Here is a 26166-nt window from a genome sequence, read left to right as displayed (position 1 = left end):
CTCTACCATACATTCTAGAACAGAGACCCCCTGACGAGCACTTCATGAGGGCAATGAAGATTAGAACCGTATCAGACACTTCCAGTCAATTTTAGTTTTCAAGTTTGGACTGACCTCTAAGTTCCCTGGCTGTTTTCTTCCTGCATACCAGCCACATGAGTCCTGTGCTCACAGCTGAAGTAACGAGTCCGCTCCGGCCCTACGCCATCCTCAAGCGGCACACCTCCCATCCAGTACCCTTTCCATACCCTCCTTTCTGAGGTTTCTGTTGTGGGAGAGCGTGGCTCGCTCCCCTGGTTGAGATAAAATTCTAATTAAGGAAGGAGTTTCTAGCAAACAGAAACCGAATCGCACAAATGGAATCGAGCAGCTGCTTTTTAAAATGCTTTATTAACAGTAACTAGTATTAACAGTAACAAGTATTAGTAGAGGAATGCAATCGAGCTATCAGATTTGGTCTGGGCACTGGACAAATGAGACATTTCTGAGACCTCACAAGGGAGTGCAGTGTGGGGACTAGAACTAGTTGGGTCCCCTCGGCAAGCAGCACAGGACATCCTAAGAAATTTTGCCGCTGCTCTGCGGCCTCTGCGTCGGGCCATGGAGGGGAGATGAAATGAAGCACCGGGAGGACACTGCAGGGCAACTACAGTCCCACTGGACCCGGGAAGCTGCAGGTAGGATGGCAGCGCACAAACTCTCGAACTCGGACAGCGGGGTGTGGCAGGGTGCTACAGTGTCCCAAGCCTGAGGGACTGCAGTGCACGGTTCAATTTGCCTTTCTTCACTTCTACACACATTTGGGAAATTTACACTAGCTGATGCCCAATTCAGTTACATGTTGTCCTCTCAGAAAACTTCATATTAGGTGGTTGTTTTGTCAGCTCCTCTGTTATTTTTAACCTTATAACACACTATATAATGACTAAAAGATCAGTGTTACACTTGCATATGTAGTTATAGCCTAAGGTAGTTAACTTGCTTTGCTTTTAAAAACAAAGCACAACAGTATAGATTTAAACGGTAGTATGTCGGAAGTTAACAGCTATTTTAGTTCATCAACATACATTTCACAGCCACTATGATGTGTTTCGCACTGATTCCAAACATATCTAGCAGCTCACTGGGCTTCCCACTCCGAGGGATTCCTGCCACTGCCAGCTGATGGACCAAGATGTCAGGCTCCATAGAGACAGCTGCAGCGACGGCCTCCCCGATGCCACCTGGGGAAACAAGAGACATGAGGCTCTGTTCTGGAAGCAGCTGGTCAGCCTTAAAGCCTCAAGGTATAGAAGCCTTTGAATTTGCTGGCTCCTAGGGAAAAATGTTCTTCAGCAGCCATTGATTCACGTCAACAGCCACCCTCTGGCTAGCCAAAAGAAGTCTCATTCGAAACTGTGGGTCTCCAAATTCCTCCCAGCCCCACTACAACAGGAGCTCAATTGGGGCTCCATAGATGCGGGGGTCTGCAAGCTGAGATACTTAAAGCTGTCAGGAAACCCAAAACGATTATGCCAACAAATAAACCATACAGAAAAGAATGACCAGCAGGCCACCAGCTTCAGCAAGGCTGCTTGCAAGGCTGGTCCTCAGGTGACACCTGGGCAATGGGCTGGTGCGAGTACCCAGGAACACCTGCTTTGCTGTGTGCCCGGCAGAGGGGGCCCAAGTGGCCAGTGCCCAATAAGACCCATGCTGCGGAGTCTTGAGTGGGTTCGCTGGTCTCCAGGGACGCATCTGTCACTGCTGGAGAAGGGAGAGCACTCAGTGGTCCCCCCACGGAAGGGAGGAAGGGAGCCCAAGACGTGGGGTCCTTCACCCTGACCTGTGTCTTCTGTCCTTGCGGGTCCTGGTGTGTGTTCTCTCCTCATAATAACCTCAGCTGTGAGAGCACAGAGTGCTTCCAGAGGATCACTAAAGCCATTAAGTGCTCAGTGATCATGCGGAGGGGGTGGGGTGGGGTGGGTGCTCTTGGGGCCCCTGATACAGGAACACATGCAACTCTCCACTCCCTCATGTGCCCCACCTGACATTCCCAGTTCCCTCCCTCTCCCTGCCATGCACTTTTTTTTTTTTTTTGCAGTTGCCACATTCTCTGCTTGCAAGGCACTATTTCCCATTTTGAGAGGGGAACAAATTATTAATCATTCAAAACTCAAGAGCAACTGTGAAGCTTTTCATTATGATCCCTTCCTGCCCGCAAGAGAGTTACAGACACTCCTTTGTGCTGCCACTAAGCCACCTGGGGACCAGGCACTGTGGCCGGGCCACACAAATGAGTATGGGCATGCCCCCCACCTGCCCTCCGCGAGGAGCTGGTGTAGGTGGGCAAGAGACCCGTAAGATGATATACTTGCAAAGAGCAGTAATAAAGACTGTTGCATGAGTGGCTGGCTGGCTGACACCCTGAAGCAGGTCACGCTTCCCATCATGGTAAACAAGAACACTTCTAACCAAAGCAGACTTTCAACATGACCCTCAAAGGCTTGCACATACCTTCTGAGTAGTGATCCTCCACTGTGATAATACGGCCACCTGTGGCTTTTGCACTGGACATGATGGTGACAGTATCCAGCGGTTTAATGGTAAACAGGTCAATGACACGGATGGAAATATCTGGAAAACCGCAATAGCCAGGTTTATGTGTGAAATTGACTTAGAATAAAAAGACCAACTGGGGCACATGAAGCAGCCCAAGTCCTACCTCTGCCCAGCTTAAACTTCAATGTTCACCAACCATCAACTGACCTTGCTTGGAAAGATCTTCGGCAGCTGCTAAGGCTTCATGCAGTGTAACTCCAGCTCCAATAACTGTGACTTTGTCATTGACACTGTGGCGGAGGACCTGGTATTACGCCCATTGAACAAAAAAGCCGTGGTTACTATGCACCGAGCACATCTCAAAGATAACACTCTGCTATATTGCTCTTCCCTGATCCTACCAATTTTACTGCTTAATAATTCACTATAAAAAAAGCTGCATCAACACACTGACAAATGACACTTTTTGATAAATCCTACTTCATATTCACTTTACAAATTCACCTATCATGCTTCATGATATACATGGTGCCAAATCACTAAGTTCTTATAGAATAACAAAATGCCCCTTTAGCAAAGAAGGTGGACTTCAAATCGGATCTAAAAGGCAGAGGGCCAGAAACAAGTTGTATGGGACACATGCTGCAGACCACAGACTCACACTCACAGAGGGTCTGTAACAGCACTATTTCTGGACCACCCGCAACATCTCATTGGGGCGTGCACACAGACTGGACTCTGACGATGAACACGTCAATGGAGATAATTTGGGGGCATTTACGACATGTTCTGTGCAAAGCACCTTGCATGTCCAAGTGCCCTATAAAGCCCACGCATTAGAGGGCTCATTCTGTGGCTGGAGAAAGCAAACCTCAGAGTGGGAGGAACTTGCTCAGGATAGAGCTGAGGCAAACAGCCAAGCCCATCTGACATCGAAGCCTACATGCTCACCCACTAGCTATTCTGTAAGCAAGGACAGGGGCCTGGCCTTTTTTTCCATAGACTTCTATTTCCTCCAAAGTCACCCAACCAAAGGCATCTGGAACTATTCTGCACTTCATCCTTTTGTATAGGTTTCCTGGTAGCTTAAGCACTGCTGACAGTACAAACATTCAGGGCTTCTAAGCCACCCCATTCTTTGAGAATATCCTAACTTTTTCATATACGTCCATATAAATACATAACGCACACCCCCCTTGCAAAACCTAGCCCTTGAATTATCCATGCCACGCACATTATCACACGCATTTTAACTCACATCCTTTACCATCAGGAAATGTACTTCATTGTGTCAGGACAGGGCAAATATTAGGGGACAAAGAAGACAAGCTATGAGAAAGCTCTGCCAAATTACAGGTCACTCACCGAGACCCCCCACCTCCACCCTCAGGGACATTCAGCCTTGAGTTTCCACGGGAGAGTAAGGGGAACAACAGAACCTGTGGTTAACACTGAAGATGAATACTGCGGCTTTCTCATTCAGTGCTGGCAAGCTACCCAGCAGCAGGTCACGAACATTTGGTTATGCCCGCTTTTTTGCAGCACTAAAGCCATTCAGTACTCAGACACAGTCCTTCTGAGCACTACAAACTATGAATTCTCCAGCAGCTTAGTTCTTAGCAATCAAGTCAGATGTCACCTGTTGTTCCTTTAACACTGGCTAGTGCTCTTTCACACATTTAAGTATGAATGACATTCCAAAAAAGCTTAAAACATACAAACTTTCTTCTGCAATATGATCTCAACTACATAAAGCATACATATACGCCGTAAGAAAGGCAGGAAGGAAATGTGTCAGAACATCTGCGAGCTCTGCTCTCCAGGTGGCGGAGCAGAGTCACTTATTTTCTCCCCAGACGCTGTTGGTTCTGTTCTTTGCACATACATGGCCCCCAACAGAGACCAGGTCAATGTCTTGGTCTGAATCCTGGTCTTGCTGCTGTGAACCCGTAGTAAGCCCCTCACCTACAACACAGGGCTGCTACCAATCTGTGCTTCTAGGGCTTTTGCAAGAACACAGAAGATAGCAAGTGCCCAGTGATGCTAGCCTTTATCAGGCCCATGGGCAAGGCCACATCCCACCAACTTCAGTGCCACACAATGGCCAGTGGCAAGACATTCATGTTCCCTTTTATTTCTGGCTTGGATCTGCAAAACCCAAACCTGACACATTATTCATTTGAAATTGGTTTTACTATTTCATTTAGCTCCAGGCTGTGGTAATTTACACCCCAACAACTCAAGGACCTTTAAGTTGTTACCACTTTAAGAGTTCAACAAAGAAGAGACTCCATTTGGAAAGGGAAAAAGTTTGCTTAGGCTGATACTGGTAGAATGCTCCTTCCTGAGGAAAAGCAGGTAAAGGTCACAATGGAACTTTTTTTAAACTAGAGCAAAGAAAGGATCAAGCCTTGACTGTAGGAATACCTAGTGCTAGGTTTAGACCCGATCTCTCCACATGAAATGATACTAGAAGGCACTACAGGACTTAAGATCTTACCTTGGCCCGTCCGATCTCAAAGCTTTCTTGTTGGGTGTAAATAACTGCAGTTTCTGGTCGGCTGGTCCGAATATAGCATATCCCCTAGGGCGTAAATTAAAACCAGAGCTACAGTTAAAAAAAAAAAAACAACTAAATTTCCAACTAATAAACTTGTTTTAAAAGGGAGGGGGGAAGACAGCTAAACAGTTCTCTTCACTAAAAACAAAGCACACATTTTGGAGCAGAGGATAAACATCTATACAACTACTAGCAAACACATCAGGTGGCACCTGATCAGATCACTACACCAAGCCAGGCAAAAACCTACGTAGGACCCTGGCAGATGCCCTCAGTGACAAGCCTTCTATGCTATCACATTCAGTGATATAGGAAAGCTTTCTCACATACCCATGGACTTGTTCTTTCTCTGCAGAACACAAATGCAGGCCACAGCACGGACTCATGGTTAATAAAAATCCCAGAACACGACGTTAAACAATTTTTGCCATAATAGTTCGTAATATTTCATTCTTTAAAAAACTATACATCATAAACTATTAGTTTAGGAACACTGGTTCTATCCCACCATGCCCAGGGCTGCCTATGCAGGGCCATGGGTGGGCACAGGGCTGGTGGTGAGGGGAGTCTGTTGACCATTAGGTGGAGCAGTTGAAAAGGTTCAGACTGTCCTCTAGCCTGCCCTGCAACTGGGTTCTAGACAGGAATTAGGTTGAGCCCTTGTGGGAGACTTGCGAAAGGGCAAGTGGGGCACAATTCATACTCCTGCCCTTCTAAGAGGTTTCGGAGGGCGGACCTGGGCTGGGGACTCTGAGGTCTACAGTGGAGACACTGGCCACCCACTGGTCACTCTCCAGCTTCCTGGATGTCATGAGGTGGTGACAGCATAGGATGTGTCTAAGGCCAACATCACTGATCCCTCCTGGAGCCCATTCCCAGGACATTGCTGACAGCCCCCCTTTTCCTTGGAGTGCCCAGAGCACTCTCCTCGCCGTGTTGAGCCCTGCCCCATATGGGCCGTCAGCTGTTCCGTGTCCTTTTGTACTGTCTTTTACAACGTGATCATGTTTATGTTCTACATGCTCAATCACTTTTTTGGGGTAATTGTTCTGTCTCTTAAAGGAATCGTACAGCCAAATTTTCTATAACAAATATGATCTTTACACTGAGAAAATGGGAAAAACCCAATCATCGGTATCAAACTAGCAGCAGAGCCCAGAAACATTTCGTCTTAAACAGTGTCCCCTTAAAAAAAAAAAAAAAAGCTTAGTGCAGCACCTGGGTGGCTCAGTCAAAATGTCTGACTTCGGCTCAGGTCATGATCTCACAGTTCGTGGGTTCGAGCCCCTTGTTGGGACTCTCTGCTGACAGCTTGGAGCCTGGAGCCTGCTTCAAATTCTGTGCCTCCCCGCCCCTCCCCCATTCGCACTCTCAAAAATAATAATAAAAAAATACCGTGCTATTGGCTGCCAGGAAAACAGCATGTTCTGTTGAGATGGCATCACTTGGATAGAAAATAGTGCAGTTGGGAACAGCTCGGAACATGGCCAGATCCTCCAGGGCCATCTGGGAGGCGCCATCTTCACCTGAGAAAGCAAAAGCCACGGCCCAAAAATGCATGGTCAAGGGCCAACTGGGAACCTGCCCTCTGCTGGATAAACAAAAGCTTATTTCCATGGGGGGAGGGCCCACACTTGTAGCTGAGCCCTACAAAACTGTCCAATTCTTGGGCCAATATAATGCCATAATTAACTGCTACATGTCTCCCACGAGACATCACTGTGGGTTAGGATCCTAACTGACCTTCCAGATCCCTGGAGCCTGCTTTGGATTCTGTGCCTCCCTCTCTCTGCTGCACCCCCCCCACTCTCTCTCAAAAATAAGCATTAAAAAAAACCCTTAAATTCTAAAAGCAAAACAAAACATGCTGGTACTGAGAACTCATACCAACAGATATTCCACAGTGGGACCCAACAAGGTTGATGTTGGTTTGAGAAAGGGCTCCCATCCGGATTTGATCAAATGCTCGGGTCAAAAAGGCAGCGAAGGTGCTGACAAAAGCAACAGTCCGACCACGGGTGGCACATCCCAGTGCCACGCTCACCTGCAATAAAAAGGTGAATTAGACACCCTTAGAATAGTTGGCCTATTTAAAAAAAATTAAAATGTGGAAGCCTTGGGAAAACAAAACCACAATAGTGAAAGGGAAAACAAATGCTTGAACTCTGCCCCTCCTTTCCCCTTCCCCAGTGCACAGTGTGTCCCAGGATAATCTCTACTCCACATTCCCACCACCTCATCCTTCCCCAGGCACGTAGCTGGGCAAACCCGAAATCTGGCAAACCCCTGATGTCCCCCAAACTTCCAGAAAATAACAGGAATTGGGGCACTGACTTGGCTCCTTCAAATCAGGAAGATAGGGAAGAGAAGACAGGAAAGCTTGGGACATTCAAAGCCTCCCTCCCCACAGTCCTGGCAGGTCCCCTTCTGCACTCTTCTCCCTATTCCCTCACATGGTACCCTCACTTTGCATCTCCTGGGAAATGAGAAGAGAACAACAGAGGCTCTCCCATCAGCCCCCAACCACCCACCTGCTGGCTAGGAGACAGGGTACCTGCACCTACCTACGGTCCACTGGCCCACCTGCCATGCTGAATCTCACGCTTCTCCTGAGTCCTCAAGGGCATCTCCAGCAGTGCAGTTATCCCCTCCCCTCATGGATCCAGCCCCTTTCTCGTGTTACTCTCTCACCACTCGAATATATGCTCGTATCTTCTATCTCTACCTCTCCACCTCCACCTCATCCTCCCCCTCCAGATACCACCCTTCACCTGGGCTCTCCCTCACAAAAAACTTCTCATACCATCCTCACTTTCCCACTTCCTACTCTCTGCCCAGCCTCTTCCAGGTTATCAATAAAAAGGCTTTCATGTATAAAAAAAAAGTTAGGGCAATAGAATAGCAATAAGAATTGAGATAGAAATGCTTCTGACAACTAAGGAGAGTCCTTGTGTGATCTTTAATTGGATAATTTGAGTATTAAAGTGCCTCAAATTCAATACACGGGAAACTATCTTTTGTTAACTACTTAAATTTGTAACAAGAATTTAAATTTTATCTTAAAACTAGGCAGAAGAATACATAGTTCAGAAAAACACATTCGTAGAATACACTTGAAGACAACTGATGTATCCTCCAAACTACCTGACCCCTTACCAACCAGTACTCTGACCCCCCCAGGGCCCAAACAGAGCTCCCATGCCCCCAAATCCACTTCTCCCCCAGTCGTGTCCATCTTGGGTAGAGAGAGGTGTCACTTCCCAGGCACTCTGGCCTACCCCCGAGTGCCAGCCTTGGTTCTTGCCCTGACACCCACCCTTATGGCATCCTGTTAGCTCTCCTTCCCAAAGAGATTCCAGATGAGTCCACTTACTTCCAACCTGGCCCAAGTCCCCATCTTCTGTCACCCTGCCCCCCAGCAAGCTATTCTTCACATTGCAGGGCCTTGTAAAACATATCATGTGGTTTCCCAGTAAACTGCAAAAGAACCCAAGATACTGAAAGTGGCCAGTAAAAGCACCACATGATCTGGCCCCTGGTGACCTTGCCAATTTCCTCCTGTACTCACCATGCTGCCACTTTTTCTCCCTAGATGGTTCAAATGTTGGCCTGCTGCAGAGATAGCTGTCCCCTCTGCTGTTAATGCTGTCTTCCAGATCTGTGCACGACTCATCACTTAAATCTCAGCTTAAATGTCACATCAACTGAGAGACCATCCCTGATTGGCCCCGGTTACATTCCTAGCATAGCCACCAGGTTCGACATGGCATTGGATACTACTTATTAGCTGCAGTTTTACTAATTTTCTTCCCACTGTGGGAACCCATCAGTACAGAGTATATGCTGAAGGCTGTTAACTAAAGGAATCAATGAGATGGGGAGCAAGCTTTCTGATAAGAGACTCAATTTGGAGAATGATGGATTGTATTTTTTCCATTCAAAATGGAAATAACTTAACGAGACCTAGAGAAAAACGTATTTATGCTTACAGATTCTAACGATCTACTTTACCTAACAGGGTAGCTTAAATTCTAATACTAACAGGCCCAGAGAAGCACCATAAATGAAAGTGCAGGGTGGCCAGAGGCAGGGACATGGCCAGCTGGCTGTGGACACCCATCTAAAGGGGGCCCCTGCTTAGTTCCAGCCAACTGGTGGCAGGAGGTAATGCCATCTTGGTGCTGACAGATCTTCCTATTTAAGAGAATCCAGAAATTTGGATTCTACAGAAAAACTTATTTTTAAAACCTGGCAATCAAAAAAAATTGATAAATACTACTTGTTCCAAATGAATCCTAGCAGTCCTGGAAGCTACCCCACAAACTGCCTAGCTACTCTCGTCTTGCTTCCTCAGAGCCATTTTTTTCCTCTAGTACCTTTGCTTTTATAAACGGAAAGAAAAACTAATTCGGGGCTGGCCTCCTGTGTCCAGCAGGCCACTGTCAATGAGAAGACCCAGGAGGAACACCCATAGCACACGCACCATGTTTTGCTCAGCAATAAAACATTCAATGAAGCGCTCAGGGTGCTCCTTCTTGAATATGTCTGCGAAGGTGGAGTTCTTGGTGTCACCATCCAGCACAATGACTCTATCGTTTGCGTGGCCCAGTTTAGCCAGCGCCAAACCACATGCTTTCCGAGTAGCTACCTGGAAAAATCAAATGGTAGAGTTTTCTAGAGCAGATTTAGAAGGTGAAATTTTGTGGATTACAAATGGTCTTTTGTCTTAACGAAGAAAGCAAATTTGTAATTCATCAATAATTTCCTTTTGTGTCACAAAAATGGATGGCTAGCCAATCTTAAGCCCATCCTTGGTTCACTGGGTAGCAATTCTCAAAAAAACTTATTCTTCTGCCCCCATTCATATAGTTTACCAAGACAAATTTTTTTAAATGTTTATTTTTGAGAGAGAGGCAGAGAGAAAGGGAGACAAGAGAATCCCAAGCAGGCTCCGCACTGTCAGCACAGGCCCTGCTGTGGACTCGAACTCATGAACTGTGAGATTATGACCAGAGCTGAAACAGCTGGATGCTTACCCAACTGAGCCACCCAGGCACCCCTCACAGAAGTTTATCAAAATACTTAAATTTCCCAAAATGCAAACGCCTGTGACTTTGTAACTATAAAACTGATAATGCACAGTGCAAAAATTAAAAATGGAGAACTTTTTTTAAAGTTTATTTTGGGAAGGGGGAGAAAACACAAGTGGGGGAGGGGCACAGAGAGGGAGCAAGAGAATCCCATCGAGCAGGCTCCTTGCCGTCAGTGCGGAGCCGGACCCCACAAACTGTGAGATCATGATTCGAGCCAAAATCAAAAGTTGGATGCTTAAACCAACTGAGCCACCCAGGCACCCCTTAAAACATAGAACTTTAGAATCATGATACCAACAAGAAATTCCATTAGGATACTGAGATTGAACTGAGTTTATGAATTCAGGGGATAATTGACATTTTCACAACATTGAGTTTTTCTACTAGAAATTAAGGCTTGGCATTTTCTCAAAATGTCAAACAGAATTATCACGTGACCCAGCAGTTCTATTCCTAGGTATATACCCAAGAGGAAACTAGATCTCAACAAAACCTTGCACACAAATGTTCAAAGCAGCAGTTACAACAGCCATAAAAGTAGAAAAAACCTAAATGTCCATCAAGGATTGAATGCGTAAACAAAATGTATAGTATATTCATAAAATGGAATACTGTACTGCCACAACAGGGATGGACCTCAAAAACATCATGCTAAGAAGCCAGACAAAAGGTTCACACATGACTATTTAATATGAAATGTCCAGAATAGGCAATTTCACAGAAAGTAGACAAGTGGTTACTAGGGGCTGGGGGAAATGGAGGGTGACTGCTAATGGGCATGGGTTTTTGTTTTTTTTTTTTTGAGGGTGATGGAAATGCTGTAAGACAGTGTGGTGATAACTGGACAATTCTGTTAATATGCTTTAAACCACTGAATTGTACTTCAAATGGATGGATTATATATAGTCATATCTCAATAAAGTCATTAAAGAAAAAGGTTGGTCTCTTCATGTCTGTGTTCATTTCTCTAAACCCGTATCTTTAAAAATAAACAATTCATGTACGTAGTACAAAATTCAAGTTATGAAAGCCTTGGGTGAAGAGGCCATCCTCTCCCTGCTCACCTGTCTACCATCCACCCAGTCCCTTGCCCAGAGGCAGACAGAAAGGACGAGTCTGTGTAGCATCTTTTCAGGAATGGTCTATGTACAGATATTTGTTGAGCATCTCATATATACAAAGCATGTGGGTTTCTTTTGGGGCTACAGTTTTAAAAGTACCTTTTTAAAAAAAAATTTTTTTTGATGTTTATTTTTGAAGGAGAGAGAGACAGTGTGTGAGGGGGGAGGGGCAGAGAGAGAGGGAGACCCAGAATCTGAAGCAGGCTCCAGGCTCTGAGCTGTCAGCACAGAGCCCAACATGGGGCTCAAACCCGTAAACGAGATCATGACCTGAGATGAAGTCAGAGACTTAACCAACTGAGGCACCCAGGTGCCCCTAAAAGTATCTTAATATAGCTCCTATATATTTAAGTTTTTTAGTTTTTCTTGCCATTACAAAAATCATCTGTTTTGTTAATATAAAAAAGGAGTTAATCTTTGTATTTTTTGAGTATTTTTGAGAGAGCACGTGCACAAGGAGGGGCAGAGAGAGGGGGGACAGAAGATCCGAAGCAGGCTGTGCAGTGACAGCAGACAGCCTGACGCAGGGCTCAAACTCACGAACCGCGAGATCATGACCTGAGCTGAAGTCAGACACTTCACCAACTGAGCCACCCAGGCACCCCCATATATTAGTTTTGATACAAGCTCTTTTCCTGGACTCTTATTTATAACTGTTTCCAGCTGATTCTCTTGGGTTTTTCAGACATACAACTTTATCACCTACAAATGATGAGAGGCTTGCCTTCCTCCTAGTCAGGAGGGAGTCTTTTACTGTTATTTAACCTCATTGGCTAACACTTCCAGAGTGGGGCTGACACTCTGGCGGATTAATGAGATACTTCACTGCGAAGTATGAAGAGGGCTCTAGGTTTAAGACCTCTAGATCAAGAATCTAATAGAAGTGTCTTAGCAGTCCTGTTTCTTGATTTAAAGTTTTGTTTGATATTTATTCTGAGAGAGACAGCACAAGTGGGAGAGGGGCAGAGAGAGAGGGAGACAAAGAATCCCAAGCAGGCTCCGCAAGGTCAGTGTGGAGCTCAACATGGGGCTTGAACCCACAAACCTAGGAGATCATTACCTGAGCCAAAACCAAGAGTCAGATGCTTAACTGACAGGGCCACCCAGGCACGCCATTTTTTAAAGTCCATTTATTTTTAAGTCATCTCTACACCCAATGTGTGGCTTGAACTTATTAGCTCTGAGGATCAAGAGCTAATGCTCTTCTGACTGAGCCAGCCAGGTGCCCCTGACTTGGTTTTTAAACTCATTCATTTTTTATGAACCGGACTTAATTTTTTCCTGTTCATAAAAAACATAACCTCTTTAAAAAAAAAAAAAATGGAAGTTCAAGGGCACCTGGCTGGCTCAGTTAAGCGTTGGACTCTTGATTTTGGCTCAGGTCATAATTTCAGTTTCGTGCCCTGCTTGGGATTCTTGCTCTCTCTGCCCCTCCTCTGCTCTCTCTCAAAAAATAAACTAAGAAAAAAAAAAGTTCTCAAAATCCCACCTTCCACCTTCAATTTGGTGTCATTTCTCCAAATGCACTTTCCAATGGTTTCTAATAATATATGATGCCCCCCACCTTTGAAGGTTTTCTACACAAAAACGATTTTATGCTGCTTTACAACTTGAAAAATTTAGTAATTGGGGTGAACTCAGCCTCTTGCTGGGTTTTTCCAATTCCATAAGCATTCAATGCTGAAATCAGTTTACTACCTATTTTAAGGTGGGGGGGAGACAGGCAGAGGGAGAGAGAATTCCAAGCAGGCTCTACTTTCAGCACTGAGCCTGATGTGGGGCTTGACCCCGTGACCTGGGATCATGACCTGAGTTGAAATCAAGAGTCAGATGCTCAACCAACTGAGCCACCCAGGTGCCCCAACATTCATTCTTCTAGACATAACTGCACACTTGCATAGATAGTTCTGCCGGATAAATTCCTAGGAGTTGTACTATTAGTTCTAAGAGTATGAACAGTTACAGTGGTGCCAAAATACCGTTAATATGTGCATTTTCCTGATTAACACCTTTCTTCTGTTTTTTTTTTTTTCCCCTAATTTCCGGTGTAATCAATTCACTTTAACCCATATTACCAGGCTAAGAAAACATAAGCAACACTCTAAAGATCTCGAAATAAATAAACGAAGGCTAAAAAATTCTTTCCTTCTGGGTTCATCACCTTGTTTTTCTTTGGTCCTGAAGACTCTGCCTATTTGGGGTCTGCTATTATGGCAGGGTTTCATACCTAGTCTGTTTCCTTTTTGAAGAATTGGTCTTTGATGAATTGACCTACTTCTTTCTGTAATCCAGGGGTAAGTTTGAAACCTTGGCCAGCCAGGCCCCAACTCTTAGAGTAGACACAGAATTGTGGCAGTTTCACACAGAGTAGACTGCCACACCACAATTTTGCAAGCAAAAGCTACACAGCACTAGACACTTAGAAATATCAATTGACTAGTAAGAATATTCAGACTGAAGTTTGAAATAAAAATCAGAAATAGTAAAAGAGAAGATAAACCTATTTTTATTGCATATAACCTTTAGTTAAATGTCATGCAATCTAATAACTGGTTCATCCATGGAGATCAGAGTAAATGAAGAGTCCTGGGTATTTAAAAAAAAAAAAAAAAAAAGGGGCGCCTGGGTGGCGCAGTCGGTTAAGCGTCCGACTTCAGCCAGGTCACGATCTCACGGTCCGTGAGTTCGAGCCCCGCGTCGGGCTCTGGGCTGATGGCTCAGAGCCTGGAGCCTGTTTCCGATTCTGTGTCTCCCTCTCTCTCTGCCCCTCCCCCGTTCATGCTCTGTCTCGCTCTCTGTCCCAAAAATAAATAAACGTTGGAAAAAAAAAAAAAAAGCAGAGAACAGTTTGCCTACCTTCTCATCAACTGTGTAAGCAGGTAGAGAAATCATTTCTATATCTAGGATGTTGATTTGAGGTGAGTCTTCAATAGGGGGTTTTGGGTCAAGATTCTCGTTGGTCTGTATCTGGCTCTCAATTAGTTTGATAATCGCATCAGCTCGCTCTCTTGGCATTGGCTTTCCATGCCAATTTTCTGCATCTTCAATACCTGCAACCAAATAAAAGACATTTGTTCCAGAAGTACATAATGGAGCGTCTGTTAGATCATCTCAAAGACATCCTTATGGAAAAGATATTAGCTGAGGACTCACAAGAATAAAAACCTGGCACCGGGAGCCCGAGTTGGTACTGCAGCCCCAGAGGACAGCCTGAAAAGGCCCAGAGGCTCTTGGGGGGAGGCACTGGCCCATATGCTGGTGAATGGAGGGGTGAGTGTGGGATAGGAAGCTGGAGAGACAGGCAGGGTGGACCATGGAGGATCCTGTGCGTATAAAGTTTGAGTTTTGTCAGAATCAAGATAGGAAACCACAGAGGAATTTGGAGTGGGGAGGTGACTGATGAGCTCTTAAATGTACAAAGACCACCATGGCAGCCATGTGGAGACTGGCTTGGGGAGACTATAATTAGGGAGAGATGACTTGGGTCTGAGCATGGGAAACGGAGAGCAAGAAGCAGATCTGAGATCAACCCGAATCAATCCAAATCGATGACAGACTGTGTTTGCATGTAGGGGGCACATAAGGGAGAGGTGAGGGCAAGGATAATACCCAGAATTCTCCCAGGAGCAAACTGGTCAAGTGGTCATTTACTGAACTGGGGACACCACAGTAAGACTGTATTTGAAGGAAGAGTCATGAAACAGTTTTATTCTAAAGCACAGATATTAAAACAAAGCAGGAATCACACCCTCTGCAACTATTTATACTTGAATGACTTCAGGTACAGCTTTGAAATCTGCCAGACTACTTTCAAAACCCCGTCTTCCTTCCCTGACCCTCAGTTCCACAGGTACCTTTTCCAGGAGTGCCACTATTACCAGGTCTGTAGGTGTCCTCCCAGAGAGTGTGGGCACAGGCAAGTGTACATGCCCTTATTTGCATATCTGTTCACGTATATAATAGCATTCTCTCTCACTCTGCACTTCTGTGCAAATCGCTCTCTGCCAGTCCTCTAATGTACTATCCTCCTAGCTACTCCCTCCTGCACACGGAAAAATCGCTGCTCACTTGCTGGGGGTCTGGGCTTCCCCTCCAACCCTAACCAGACCCACTACGTGTAAGGACCAAGGAGAGCAAGGGCCTCCAGCACATTACAGGTGGGATCACTGAGCACTAAGCCAGATGTCTGCCTGGCCAGACTGAGTCTCCTCCTGCCACACTGCTGTGCAGACAGATGTTTTCAATAACCCCGAGCAGAAAAGAAACGTTTGCTTACTTGGAGTGCCCCGGCCCTTGAAGGTTTTGGCAACTACAGCAGTGGGCTTGTTCTTTACTTGACTTGCCTGCAAGAACACCTGGCACAGTACCTCCACATCGCGTCCGTCCACCACGTAAGTATTCCACCTGTCAACCCAGGAGGAGGCTAGGTTACAAGGTGAAGGGGGAATGGGGCAAAAGGGTGACATAAAACAGGACACAGTTACCCAAAGGCTTCGCAGCGCTTCTGATAGACATCCACGCAGTGCTCAACGGGCAAGGCACCACTGTGGCCCAGGCGGTTCACGTCGAAGATGGCCACAAGGTTATCCAGATTGTAGTGGGAAGCAAAAGCCAATGCTTCCCAGACGGAGCCTTCTGAGGACTCACCATCTCCCAAGAGGCAGAACACCCGGTAGCTAGGGCAAGCCAAGAAAGGTTAAGACCCTGCTTAGGGCTCTTCTGGAGCACTCAAGCAAATGTATTTCATGGAGAAAAACAAAGGAATAGAATGAAATAGTTGCTTCACACATCATTACATTCCTAAAACTTTTTCTTTTCAGTTCTGTCCAAACTCTACGAGCTAAGGAAACACAGCTTTAAAAAACTTGGGCCTCACAAGATGGATTTTTGGGCTAGTTTTCTTATTCTAGCATTCTTTTGCCACATCTCTGGGACCCACAAACAACAGGGGATGTGGAGAAAGCTCCTTAAACACCCAAACAACATTCATATATACAGTTTCTCGGTAAGCTCCGTTTTAAGCACAACCACTATTTCTAATCTAACAAATTTATTTACAACAATCACAACAAAACACTGTACCTCAGGAGCATACGTTGTTGTAAACCGTGAACTTCTCCACAACAAAACCACAAAAACGTTAAGACCAATAAGACACAACCTAGACCCCACCAAAACGCTGCAAAGTTTTAAAAAAAAAAAATGATTAATGGGGTGCCTGGGTGGCTCAGTCAGTTAAGCAGCTGACTTTAGCTAAGGTCATGATCTCATGGTTCACGGGTTCAAGCCTGCATTGGGCTCTGTGCTGGCAGCTCGGAGTCTGGAGCCTGTTTCAGATTCTGTGCCTCCTTCTCTTTCTGCCCCTCCCCCGCTCACACTTGGTCTCTGAATAAACATTAAAAAAAAGTTTAAAAATTGATTACAGGATACGAACTAATACAGGCAATAATGAGATGAAAACGTTAACAGACTCCTGGGAGATGGAAGAGGGTAGCTGCCTGAGCAGTAGAGGAAGCACAATCAAGTGCCTCCAAAGGGGCCACCTGGGCTGGAACCAAGATGTGACTGGATCTGGACTCAGGCACGTCCGGTGCATCTCGGGAGAACATGCACACCAACACAGCCAACCCTGGGGACCCCCAGCACCACCCCCATCTTGCTCACACATCAGCGGCAGTTGGGCATACACCCCTGTAGGAAAGACACTAGTGGAACCACTCTAAAAAAGGAACTCTTTGATTATTAACATACAATGGGGCCCAACAAGTCGCAAATGCACCAGCTACTAGCTCTATAAGGAGGCTCAGGAGAACTGGAAAACACAAACAAGTCACTCTTAGAGAGCAACAGAAATAAACCAATCTATACGCTACAGGCAGCACTTAGAATCCAACCAGAAAAGCCAGAACAGTTTACAGAAACACAATTTCTCTACTGCTAGAACACTTGGGAACCTGACCTTTCTAAACAATCACGGTCTTCCCAAACTAGTAAACCATAAGTAAAGCCAAAGTGCCTGAGGGGTGTGGTGGGACAGGTAAACAGTGGATAAGAGCCTTACCTGGCTTTGTCAAAGTACTTGCCAGTATATGCCATCCCACAAGCAGCCCCCAGTCCTTGCCCAAACCATCCGGTTGCCACATCAACAAATGACAGCCTCTGTAAGAGAAGGGACCAAATGAACTTAGACATACCTGCAGGACACAAGTTATCAGTCCAACTTCCAGCATGGAGCACAGGCTGCTCTCTGGCACGGCCCCTCCCACCCTTTGGGGTGGATTTCTCTTTACCACACCCACATAGCACCCCAAGTCTCAACATCACAAACACAGGGGGAGCCATAGGTAATCCAAGGTCAGCTGGACCTGTGGAATTATAGAGAAGGGAAATTTCTTCACACAGCAGCCTAAACAGAGCCTAAGAGCAAAGCAGAAAATGTAAGCATGAGCCTTGCCATTTTCACAAAGCCTTTCGTGTAGTCCTGCACAAACCAGATGTTCAATCTCTTTGGAGAATGCGGGTTCTGAAACACCGGAGTGCCTGGATGGCTCAGTTGGTTAAGTGTCTCTCTTGATCTTCGCTTGGGTCACGATCTCATGGTGAGACTGAGCCCCGAGGTGGGCTCTGTGCTGACAGTTTGTGGAGTCTGCTTGGGATTCTTTCTCTGCCCCTCCCCCACTTGCACTCTCTCCCCTTCAAAAATAAACATTTTAAGAAAATGGAGGCTCCTGGGTGGCTGAGTAGGTTAAGCATCTGAGTTTGGTTCAGGTCATGATCTCATGGTTCAGGAGTTCAAGTCCTGCATCAGGTGAGCTCAAGCCCTACTTCAGGCTCTGTGCTGACAGTGTGGACCCTGCATGGGATTCTCTGCCCCTCGTTCACTTGTGCCCTGCGCCCCCCCAATTGAAGATTACAATTTCCCTGGTTTGTAAACTCAGGTCAAATGAGATTTCAGAAGCGGTCATCTGTAAGTGCTCATTCCAGAGATGAATCATTTTACACCACTGCTTCCTCTCCCCTCCTCCTGTGTCTATGCACAGGCTATTACTATCCATAAAGATAATGCCCTCTGAGTGCCACAAGGCAGTGTCAAAAGTCCCAAGCTTCCGAAGACACACTGAACTTATTCACTGCTTCCCCTGCCACCATCTTAAACTGGCCACAAACATCTCAATTCTCACTGCAGTAACCTCCTTACTTCCCCCCCATACCTATTCTCAACACAGCCACCAGGGGGAGGCTGTCAAAACCTAGGTCCACTCCTCACCCTGCAGAGAGCTGTCCAAGGTCTATTTCGTGCCAAGTAGCGTCCAAGTTCTTACACCACCCTCCAGCCCCCATAATGTCCTACTCTCTCCTGCCATCGCTTTGGATGCCCTGGCTTTCTTGCATCCCTTGAATGCCCTGGGCATACACCTGCCTCAGGGCCTTAGCACTCACAGCTCCCTATCCCCCAAGTGCAGGAGTCTAAACAGGCACACAGTTCCCTCTCACTACGCGCCCCCCGCCCCCCCCCCCCCCAATCTCTGCTCAAATGTCAGCTTCGAGGCTTTCCTGGACTACCTGTTTCAACTGGTAAACCCTCCCACCCTCACTTCCCTTGGATCCGGGATGCTCAAGCCCATCCAACATGCTGGTTACCCAGGTTTCCTGTCTGACTCCTCCTCCACTCAAATGTCCCCTCCATTCAAGCAAAGAATGAGGTATTTTGTACCAAGGATGGGCCAACGGTACTTGTTAGTCTCTGATCCTTCTCTCGTCGTGCTCCGTCCAGGGCTCTTAACTGTCCTTAGCTTTCTTCACACTTTTGTGCGCCCAGAGACTCCCTCTGTTTTGTACTCCTAGCCCTGCAGAACCATCCCACTGAAGTCTCTCCTGATGTCTCTAGTTCTGCTAAAGAGTCCCCCTCAGCCAGCAGGAGACTGTAGGATTAAGAAGATTGGCAAGCACCAGCACAATGCTCAGCATGGTGGAGGCACCCCACATGGGTTCCCTTACCTTCCCCAAGAACCCTTACACTGTGGCAAGGGGGGATACACTCACAACTGGGGGGAGGAGCAAGAGCTAGAATAGAATGCATACGAGGTGCGATCTATGCACACTTGGAAAAGACTGCTCTTTCAGGTGGCACTTCTTACCTTTGTTCTGGCACAAAATACGCTTGAAGAACCAGTTTACAAAAAGAACTTTTGGTTACTTCTCTGGCCTGCTTGGTTGGAGAAACAGCTGATAAAAAACAAGGCCCTACGGTGAGATAGAAGTGGATATACAGGGATCACAAAAACCTCCCCAGAAGCCTTCACAGTACCTCATAATCAGCAATACCGATACTGCCAGGTCTTAACAGTGAGCCTCCTGATGCAGTTGTTGGTGCCGGACATTCACATCCCAGGAGTACCAATCGTGAAGACTGTGGCTCCTCTGCCATAGCAAGTCCATTTATTCCATTCTCAGCCAATGCCAAGACGAACTACACTCCTAGGTGTTTTCTCTTTCCTTCCAAACTCACCTGCTTCTTAAATCTGATGAATCCATAAATTCTGGCAGCTGAACAGTGCCCAACTTGCTACCGCATGCCAGAAAGCCTCTTTATCCCACTAAGACAGCAACAGTTACAGGACAATCCAGCCATCTTACAGTTTAATTTTTTTTTTTTTAAGTTTTGAAAGAGTAAGCACACACAGGGGAGGGGCAGAGAGTTCATATGTGGGGCTTGAACTCGCTAACCTTGAGATCATGACCTGAGCCGAAATCAAGAATCGAATTCTGAACTGAGCCACCCAGGCAACCCCCATCTTACAGGTTTTAAACCAGAGATCTGTGTACGCATGCTGTTTGTACATCTGCATTTATTACTTTAAAAAATTTTAAATATTTTTGACAGAGACAGAGCATGAAAGGGGAGGAGTAGAGAAAGAGAGAGACACAGAATCTGAAGCAGGCTCCAGGCTCTGAGCTGCCAGCAGAGCCCACAGACCGTGAGATCATGACCTGAGCCAAAGTCGGATGCTCAACCCACTGAGCCACCCAGGCGCCCCCATTTACCTTTTATTGCAAAAGTCAAGCTTATAGAAAACTTGTAAGGATAGTACAACGAAATCCCATGTACCCTTCACCTAGGTTTGTTGCTAAAGGACCACTTTTGCTTCATCTTGCTTTTTCTACACTACATGCTCAGAAATTTTATCTTTCGCCAAACCTCATTTGAAATTACATTTCAGACACCAAGACATGGGTCATAAATATGACCCCAGGTACTTCAGCCATGCCCATATTCTGACTTTATTCTCTAAACTAACACCCACTACCCAGATCTGAGGTTTCTATTTGTACACGCCGACTGTGTTTTAAATGTTTCTCTCAGAACACCACAAACTTTCAGACATCAAAAGAACTGTTCTTTTAGATCAACCCTGCTTTTAATATTACTCCCCTTTCCTGCCCCTCAATGTCATGAGATACCTGGTGCTACACCTAGTGTAACGAGAAAATCCTCCCATTGTGTCGGGTCAAATTTACTGAGAAATAGAAAATAAAGGTCACTGTCAGGTGGAATATCCCTCCAAATTCAACTCAATTTTCCTTGAGCTCAACATAGATCCACTAATGTTGCCCATCTCTACCCAGGTGGCAGAAGATGGGAGCATGACCCTGCTGGGGACCTGGGGGGGGGGGGCTTTAGTGCTAGGTGGCATAAGGCAGAGCACCAACAAAGGAAAGGAAGGGTGGCCAGTTGCCATAAGCGTCCTTTCCACTACTGCAATCCTTGCTAGAACATCTCTTAAATCTTTACGAGGCGCTATCGTCTCAATATTTGTGCCTCTCAAAACGCTGATGTTGAAAATCTAAGGCCGGAAGTGGTATCAGGAGGTTGGGGGGGGGGGATCTTTGGGTGGTGATAAGGTTGCAAGGGCAGAACCCTCACAAATGGGATTAGTGCCCTTGTAAAACAGGCCTAAGAAGACTACTTCCCCTTCTATGTGAGAATACAATGAAAAATCTGCAACCAGGAAGAGGACCCCCCACCAGCAGTGACCATGCTGGTGCCTTGATCTTGGACTTCCATTTCCAAAACTACTAGAAATAAGCTTTTATGCTTTATAAGCTACCCAGTCTGTAGTTATTTTGTCACAGCAGACTGAAGAGATACAAGACATTAGGCAAACAAAGAAGAACCAAAAAAAATAAACAGAGCCCATTTCCAGTCTTGTTGCCACGTGGTGGCTTTGAAAATGACTTTTAAGAAGCAACTGGGCAGGCTCTGGGCTCCTGTGGGGACTTACCTTGGAGAGGATGAAACGGTCATTATCTGGGTTCTCCGGGTCCTCCTGTTTATACCTCATGATGTGAAAGAACAGCACGGCCATGACCTCAGCAGCACTACTGGAGGACGTGGGATGGCTTAAAGATAGACATGGTACAGGTCATTTCTCACAGGTGATTCACCAGGGACCCGGTGCACAAGGAGACCTGTTATTACACAGGCTTCTCAGACTAGAAGCAGCAGTCCTTTCTCCCAGGCATGGAAGAATCCAGCCAAGGAAAAGGGATGCAGGGCCACTGCCTCCCAAGTTCATGGCTTTTAAGGATGCTATAAGGCCCAGTAACTTCATAACCTCTCTCCCTGTGGAGAGCAAGATCTTCAAGACCAGCTCCCCCTCTATCAATGGAGTACCTGTATACTTGGGGCAAGTTCATCTGGTGACTATCAGCACCTGAGTAGTCTTTTACTTATTTGAATTTATCTTTGAGATCATTGATCAAAAACACCATGAAGCACAAATTAACCCATGCATGTATGAGAAACTAGAATTTGACGAGAAAGCCAAGAATATTCAATGCAGAAAGAACAGTCTTCAATAAATGGCGCTGCGAATTGGAGATCACATGTGAAAAAATGAAACTATAATGCTAGTGTTCACTCACAGAAATTAAAAATTAAGACTTAAATGTAAGACCAGAAGCCATTAAGACTCCTAGAAAAAAACATAGGAAGAAACCTCGACATGTATCCTTGTTTTTTAGATAGAACAGCTAAAGCCAAAGCAATAAAAGATAAACAAGGGCGACTACATCAAACTAAAAAGCTTCTGTACAGCAAAGGAACCATCAACAAGGTGAAACAACCTACAGAACAGGAAAAATATTGCCAATCATGTTATCTGATGAGGGGTTAATATCCAAAACATAGAAAAACTCATACAACCCAATAACCTAAAAAAACTTAGGTAAAAATATAGGCAAAGAACCTGAACCCCCCCCCCACACAAATATATGCATGACCAACAGGCATGTGAAATGATGCCCAAAATCACTAATCATCAGAGAAAAGCAAATTAAAACGAACAAAGAGGTATCACCTCACACCTGTTAGAATGGCTATCAAAAACCCAAGAGGTAACCAATGCTGGCCAAGGTGTGGGCAAAAGGGAATCCTCATGTGCACTGTTGGTGGGATTGTAAATTAGTGCAACTAATTTACAGTATGGAGGATCCTCAAAAAATTAAAAATTAAACTACCATATGATCCAGCAATTCTGCTTCTGAGAATATATCTAAATGAAGTGAAAACACTATGTCAAAAAAATCTGCATCAATCTGTCCATAGCATTATTTACAACAGCCAAGACATAGGAACAACCCAAATGTCCATTAACAAAGATGTGATACGTATATCAAATGGCTATTTGCCATTTGTGACAAAATGGACAGACTTTGAGGGCATTATCCTAAATGAAATAAGTCAACAGAGAAAGAAATACCGGCTGACCTCACTCACATGTGTAATCTAAAAACAAAAACACCTCCAAACTCCTAGGAAAAGAGATAATCAGATTTATGGCTACCAGAGGCAGGGGATGGGGGAGGGAGGAATTAGATGAAGGTGGTCAAAAGGTACAAGTGTCCAATCATGAGATAACTACCAGAGATGTAAGGTACAGCATAATGACCACGGCTAACACTGCTATATAGTATATTTGAGAGAGTATACCCTAACAGTTGTCATCACAATGAAAAAAACTTCTATGTATATAACATAGATGTTAACTAAACTTATCATGGTAATCCTTTCATAATATACATAAATCACCATGCTGTATACCTTAAACTTATAGAAAACTAGGTGTCAATTATCTCAAAACTGGAAATTAAAAAAAAAAAAAAAACAACACTGCGAAGATCACATACTACCTAAAATGATTTTCTTTTAGGAAGTGAACGGTGAGACCCAAGTTTCTCACGGTGGAGTAACTGGAGGTCCTTACTGAAATCCAAAGTAACTGCTGTTCTTAGAGAGCAGCTGGCCTGGGAGTCCAGCCAGTCCATTAATCCAGAAGGGAAGAGGAGACAGGACAGGGGAACAAAACCAACTCTCTAGAACCCCTGCCTCAACTTTCAGAAAAGATTTTAGGCCCAGCTCACATGTATTAATCATGTCTTCTTTCAAACTTCACAATTACAAAGCAGAGACTTAAACACCTTGCCTCACAAGTATTCCATAAGTGGAGGACAGGAATTTTAAAATTGTTACATATTAAAAAATTTAAGAAACAAAAATTGCTAGATACCTTAAAGAAATGCAAACCATTGTTAATTCTGTAGGCGAATGAAGCAAAATGAAAGTAAAAAAAAAAAACCCCCAAATACGCAGTTCTTAAACTCATCTATGAAATCTTAATACCATAGTTCAGTATTGAAAAGATTTAAAAAAAAATTTTAATGTTTATTTTTGAGAGAGAGAGAGCATGAATGGGGGAGGGTCAGAGAGAGAGGGAGACAGAATCCGAAGCAGGCTCCAGGCTCTGAGCGGTCAGCACAGAGCCCGACGCGGGGCTCGAACTCACGGACAGTGAGATCATGACCTGAGCGGAAGTCGGACGCCCAACCGACTGAGCCACCCAGGCGCCCCTGAAAAGATTATTTTATTTGAAAAAAGGGATGATCGTGGAATGTATTTTATTTCACTACTGTTGAAGTTAGAAATTACTAACAGAAGGAAAACTGGAAAACCCACACATTTGTGGAAATTAAATACCACGCTCTTAACCAGCCAATATGTCAAAAGACGTGAAATTAGAAAATACTTGGAGGGGCGCATGCGTGGCGCAGTGCGTTAAGAGCCCAACTCTTGATTTCCGTGATCAGGTCAGGATCTTAAAGTCCTGAGATCTGGCTGAACCTGGCTCTACACTAAGCATGGAGCCTGCTTAAGATGCACACGCTCCCTCTCTCCTCCCCCTCCCCTCCCCCTATGAGGGCCTGCGTGCGGCCGCCCCCCCCCCCCCCCCCCGAGCGTCCCGCCCGCCGGCGAGCTTCCCCCCCCCCAATTTTTTTTACTTAAAAAAATACCTGGAATATGAAAACAGCACACCAAACTTTATGGGACACAAAAGCCATACTAGGAAATTTACAACTATGAATGCTTTCATTAAGACCTAAAGATCAAAGAATCAAAGCCCTTACTTTACAACATAAGAACTAGCAAAATTAAACCCGAATCTACAAGAGTAATAAAGATTAGAGCAAAAATAAAAAATTAGAACAGAAATGGAGACCAAGAAAGCCAGTAGAACAGATCAATGAAAACAAAAGCTAGTTGTTTAAGAGCATGACCAAAATTAAAACGAAGACATTTTAACTTTAAAATTTACTGATTCGAAAACACCAGTTTCATTTCTAAAATGAAGGCAAAAACAGTACTACCAACCATACAGACTACAGACGTAAAAGGGAAGAGACGATACTACGGAGAACTGTACAAATCGGCTACCAGCCGAGAAACTTCTAGAAGCAGAAAATTCAAGAACACTAAGGACCAAGTAGAGATTTGAAATACACCCGTGACTAAGAAGAAGCCTGGGGGCGCCTGGGTGGCGCAGTCGGTTAAGCGTCCGACTTCAGCCAGGTCACGATCTCGTGGTCCATGAGTTCGAGCCCCGCGTCGGGCTCTGGGCTGATGGCTCAGAGCCTGGAGCTTGTTTCCGATTCTGTGTCTCCCTCTCTCTCTGCCCCTCCCTCGTTCATGCTCTGTCTCTCTCTGTCCCAAAAATAAATAAACGTTAAAAAAAAAAAAAAAAAAAAAAAAGAAGAAGCAGCCTGACCCAGGAGCCAAAAACCTCTCTGCACAGAAAAACATGGCCCCGACGGCCTCACTGGTGAATTTCAAGCACGAGCACGGCTCCCGGGGAACGCGAACCGTCCCGCCGCCCGCGCGCCTCACGGAAAAGCTACCACACCGCGACCGCACAAACCCGTCCTGGCACACGCCAGGGGACCGGAAAGCCGCTCCCACTCACCCGCCGCCTTCTCCGCGGCTCGCTTTCGAGTCCGGGACGCCGGCGTCGAGGGCAGCTGCCCACACACAACGCCACGGCCGCACGCCCCCTTCCCACTCGGCCGGAGGCCGTCCGCCGGCCCCGAAAGATTCTGGGCTGCCTGCTACTCAATGGGAGAGACCACGGGAGCCGCTCCCTTCCCCCCCCCCCCCCCCCAGCGCAGACCCGCCGGCCACGCGGGCCCGTCCATGCTCCCCCCGCGGCCCCAAACGGGGCCTCTACGACCGAGCCCGCCTGCCCGCCCACCTCCCAACTACTACCTTACACCTCACGCGCCGGCCGCCACGATGCCTCTGACGGGGGAACCTTACCCGGAGCTCGAAGCGCAGGTAGCCCTGATAGAATGGATGCGCAGGCGATTAGCCATGTCTCGCAAGATCTGCAGGGTCTTCCAGTCAGGCTTGGTCTCCTCCTCGGCCGTCACAGTGTTCACCGTAGAGTCTGCCATAGCTGCGAACTCTTCGGCGTCTGAGGACCGAATGCCGCGAAGCGGGTCCACGGAGCGTATGAGTCGG

At 45.9% G+C, this 26166-nt stretch overlaps 1 protein-coding gene across 1 annotated transcript; it reads right to left on the bottom strand.

The window, feature by feature from the left end:
- Positions 1-371: 371 nt before the first annotated feature.
- TKTL1 (transketolase like 1) lies at positions 372-26166 on the bottom strand. The gene is made up of 13 exons (XM_043570132.1): positions 25963-26166; positions 21599-21716; positions 17377-17474; positions 15800-15991; positions 15592-15719; positions 14172-14365; positions 9585-9749; positions 6989-7145; positions 6497-6627; positions 5042-5125; positions 2749-2845; positions 2497-2616; positions 372-1223 (listed from the first exon to the last, which is right to left on the bottom strand). The coding sequence occupies exons 1-13, from the start codon at positions 26097-26099 to the stop codon at positions 1051-1053; spliced, it is 1794 nt and encodes a 597-aa protein (XP_043426067.1). The 5' UTR covers positions 26100-26166; the 3' UTR covers positions 372-1050.

The sequence above is a fragment of the Prionailurus bengalensis genome, chromosome X (assembly GCF_016509475.1).
Source record: "Prionailurus bengalensis isolate Pbe53 chromosome X, Fcat_Pben_1.1_paternal_pri, whole genome shotgun sequence".
Lineage (NCBI taxonomy): Eukaryota > Metazoa > Chordata > Mammalia > Carnivora > Felidae > Prionailurus > Prionailurus bengalensis.
This window is presented reverse-complemented; position numbering and strand designations above follow the sequence as displayed.

What these genes read in the sequence shown, in the direction of transcription:
- TKTL1 (XM_043570132.1), bottom strand. Translation starts at nt 26,099, where the DNA reads ATGGCAGACTCTACGGTGAACACTGTGACGGCCGAGGAGGAGACCAAG. An exon ending in AAGTACTTTGACAAAGCCAG is followed by an intron (nt 15,992 to 17,376) that starts GTAAGGCTCTTA and finishes GGCTTGCCCTAG; the next exon opens with CTACCGGGTGTTCTGCCTCT. An exon ending in TTATTGCTGAGCAAAACATG is followed by an intron (nt 7,146 to 9,584) that starts GTGCGTGTGCTA and finishes TTTTTATTGCAG; the next exon opens with GTGAGCGTGGCACTGGGATG.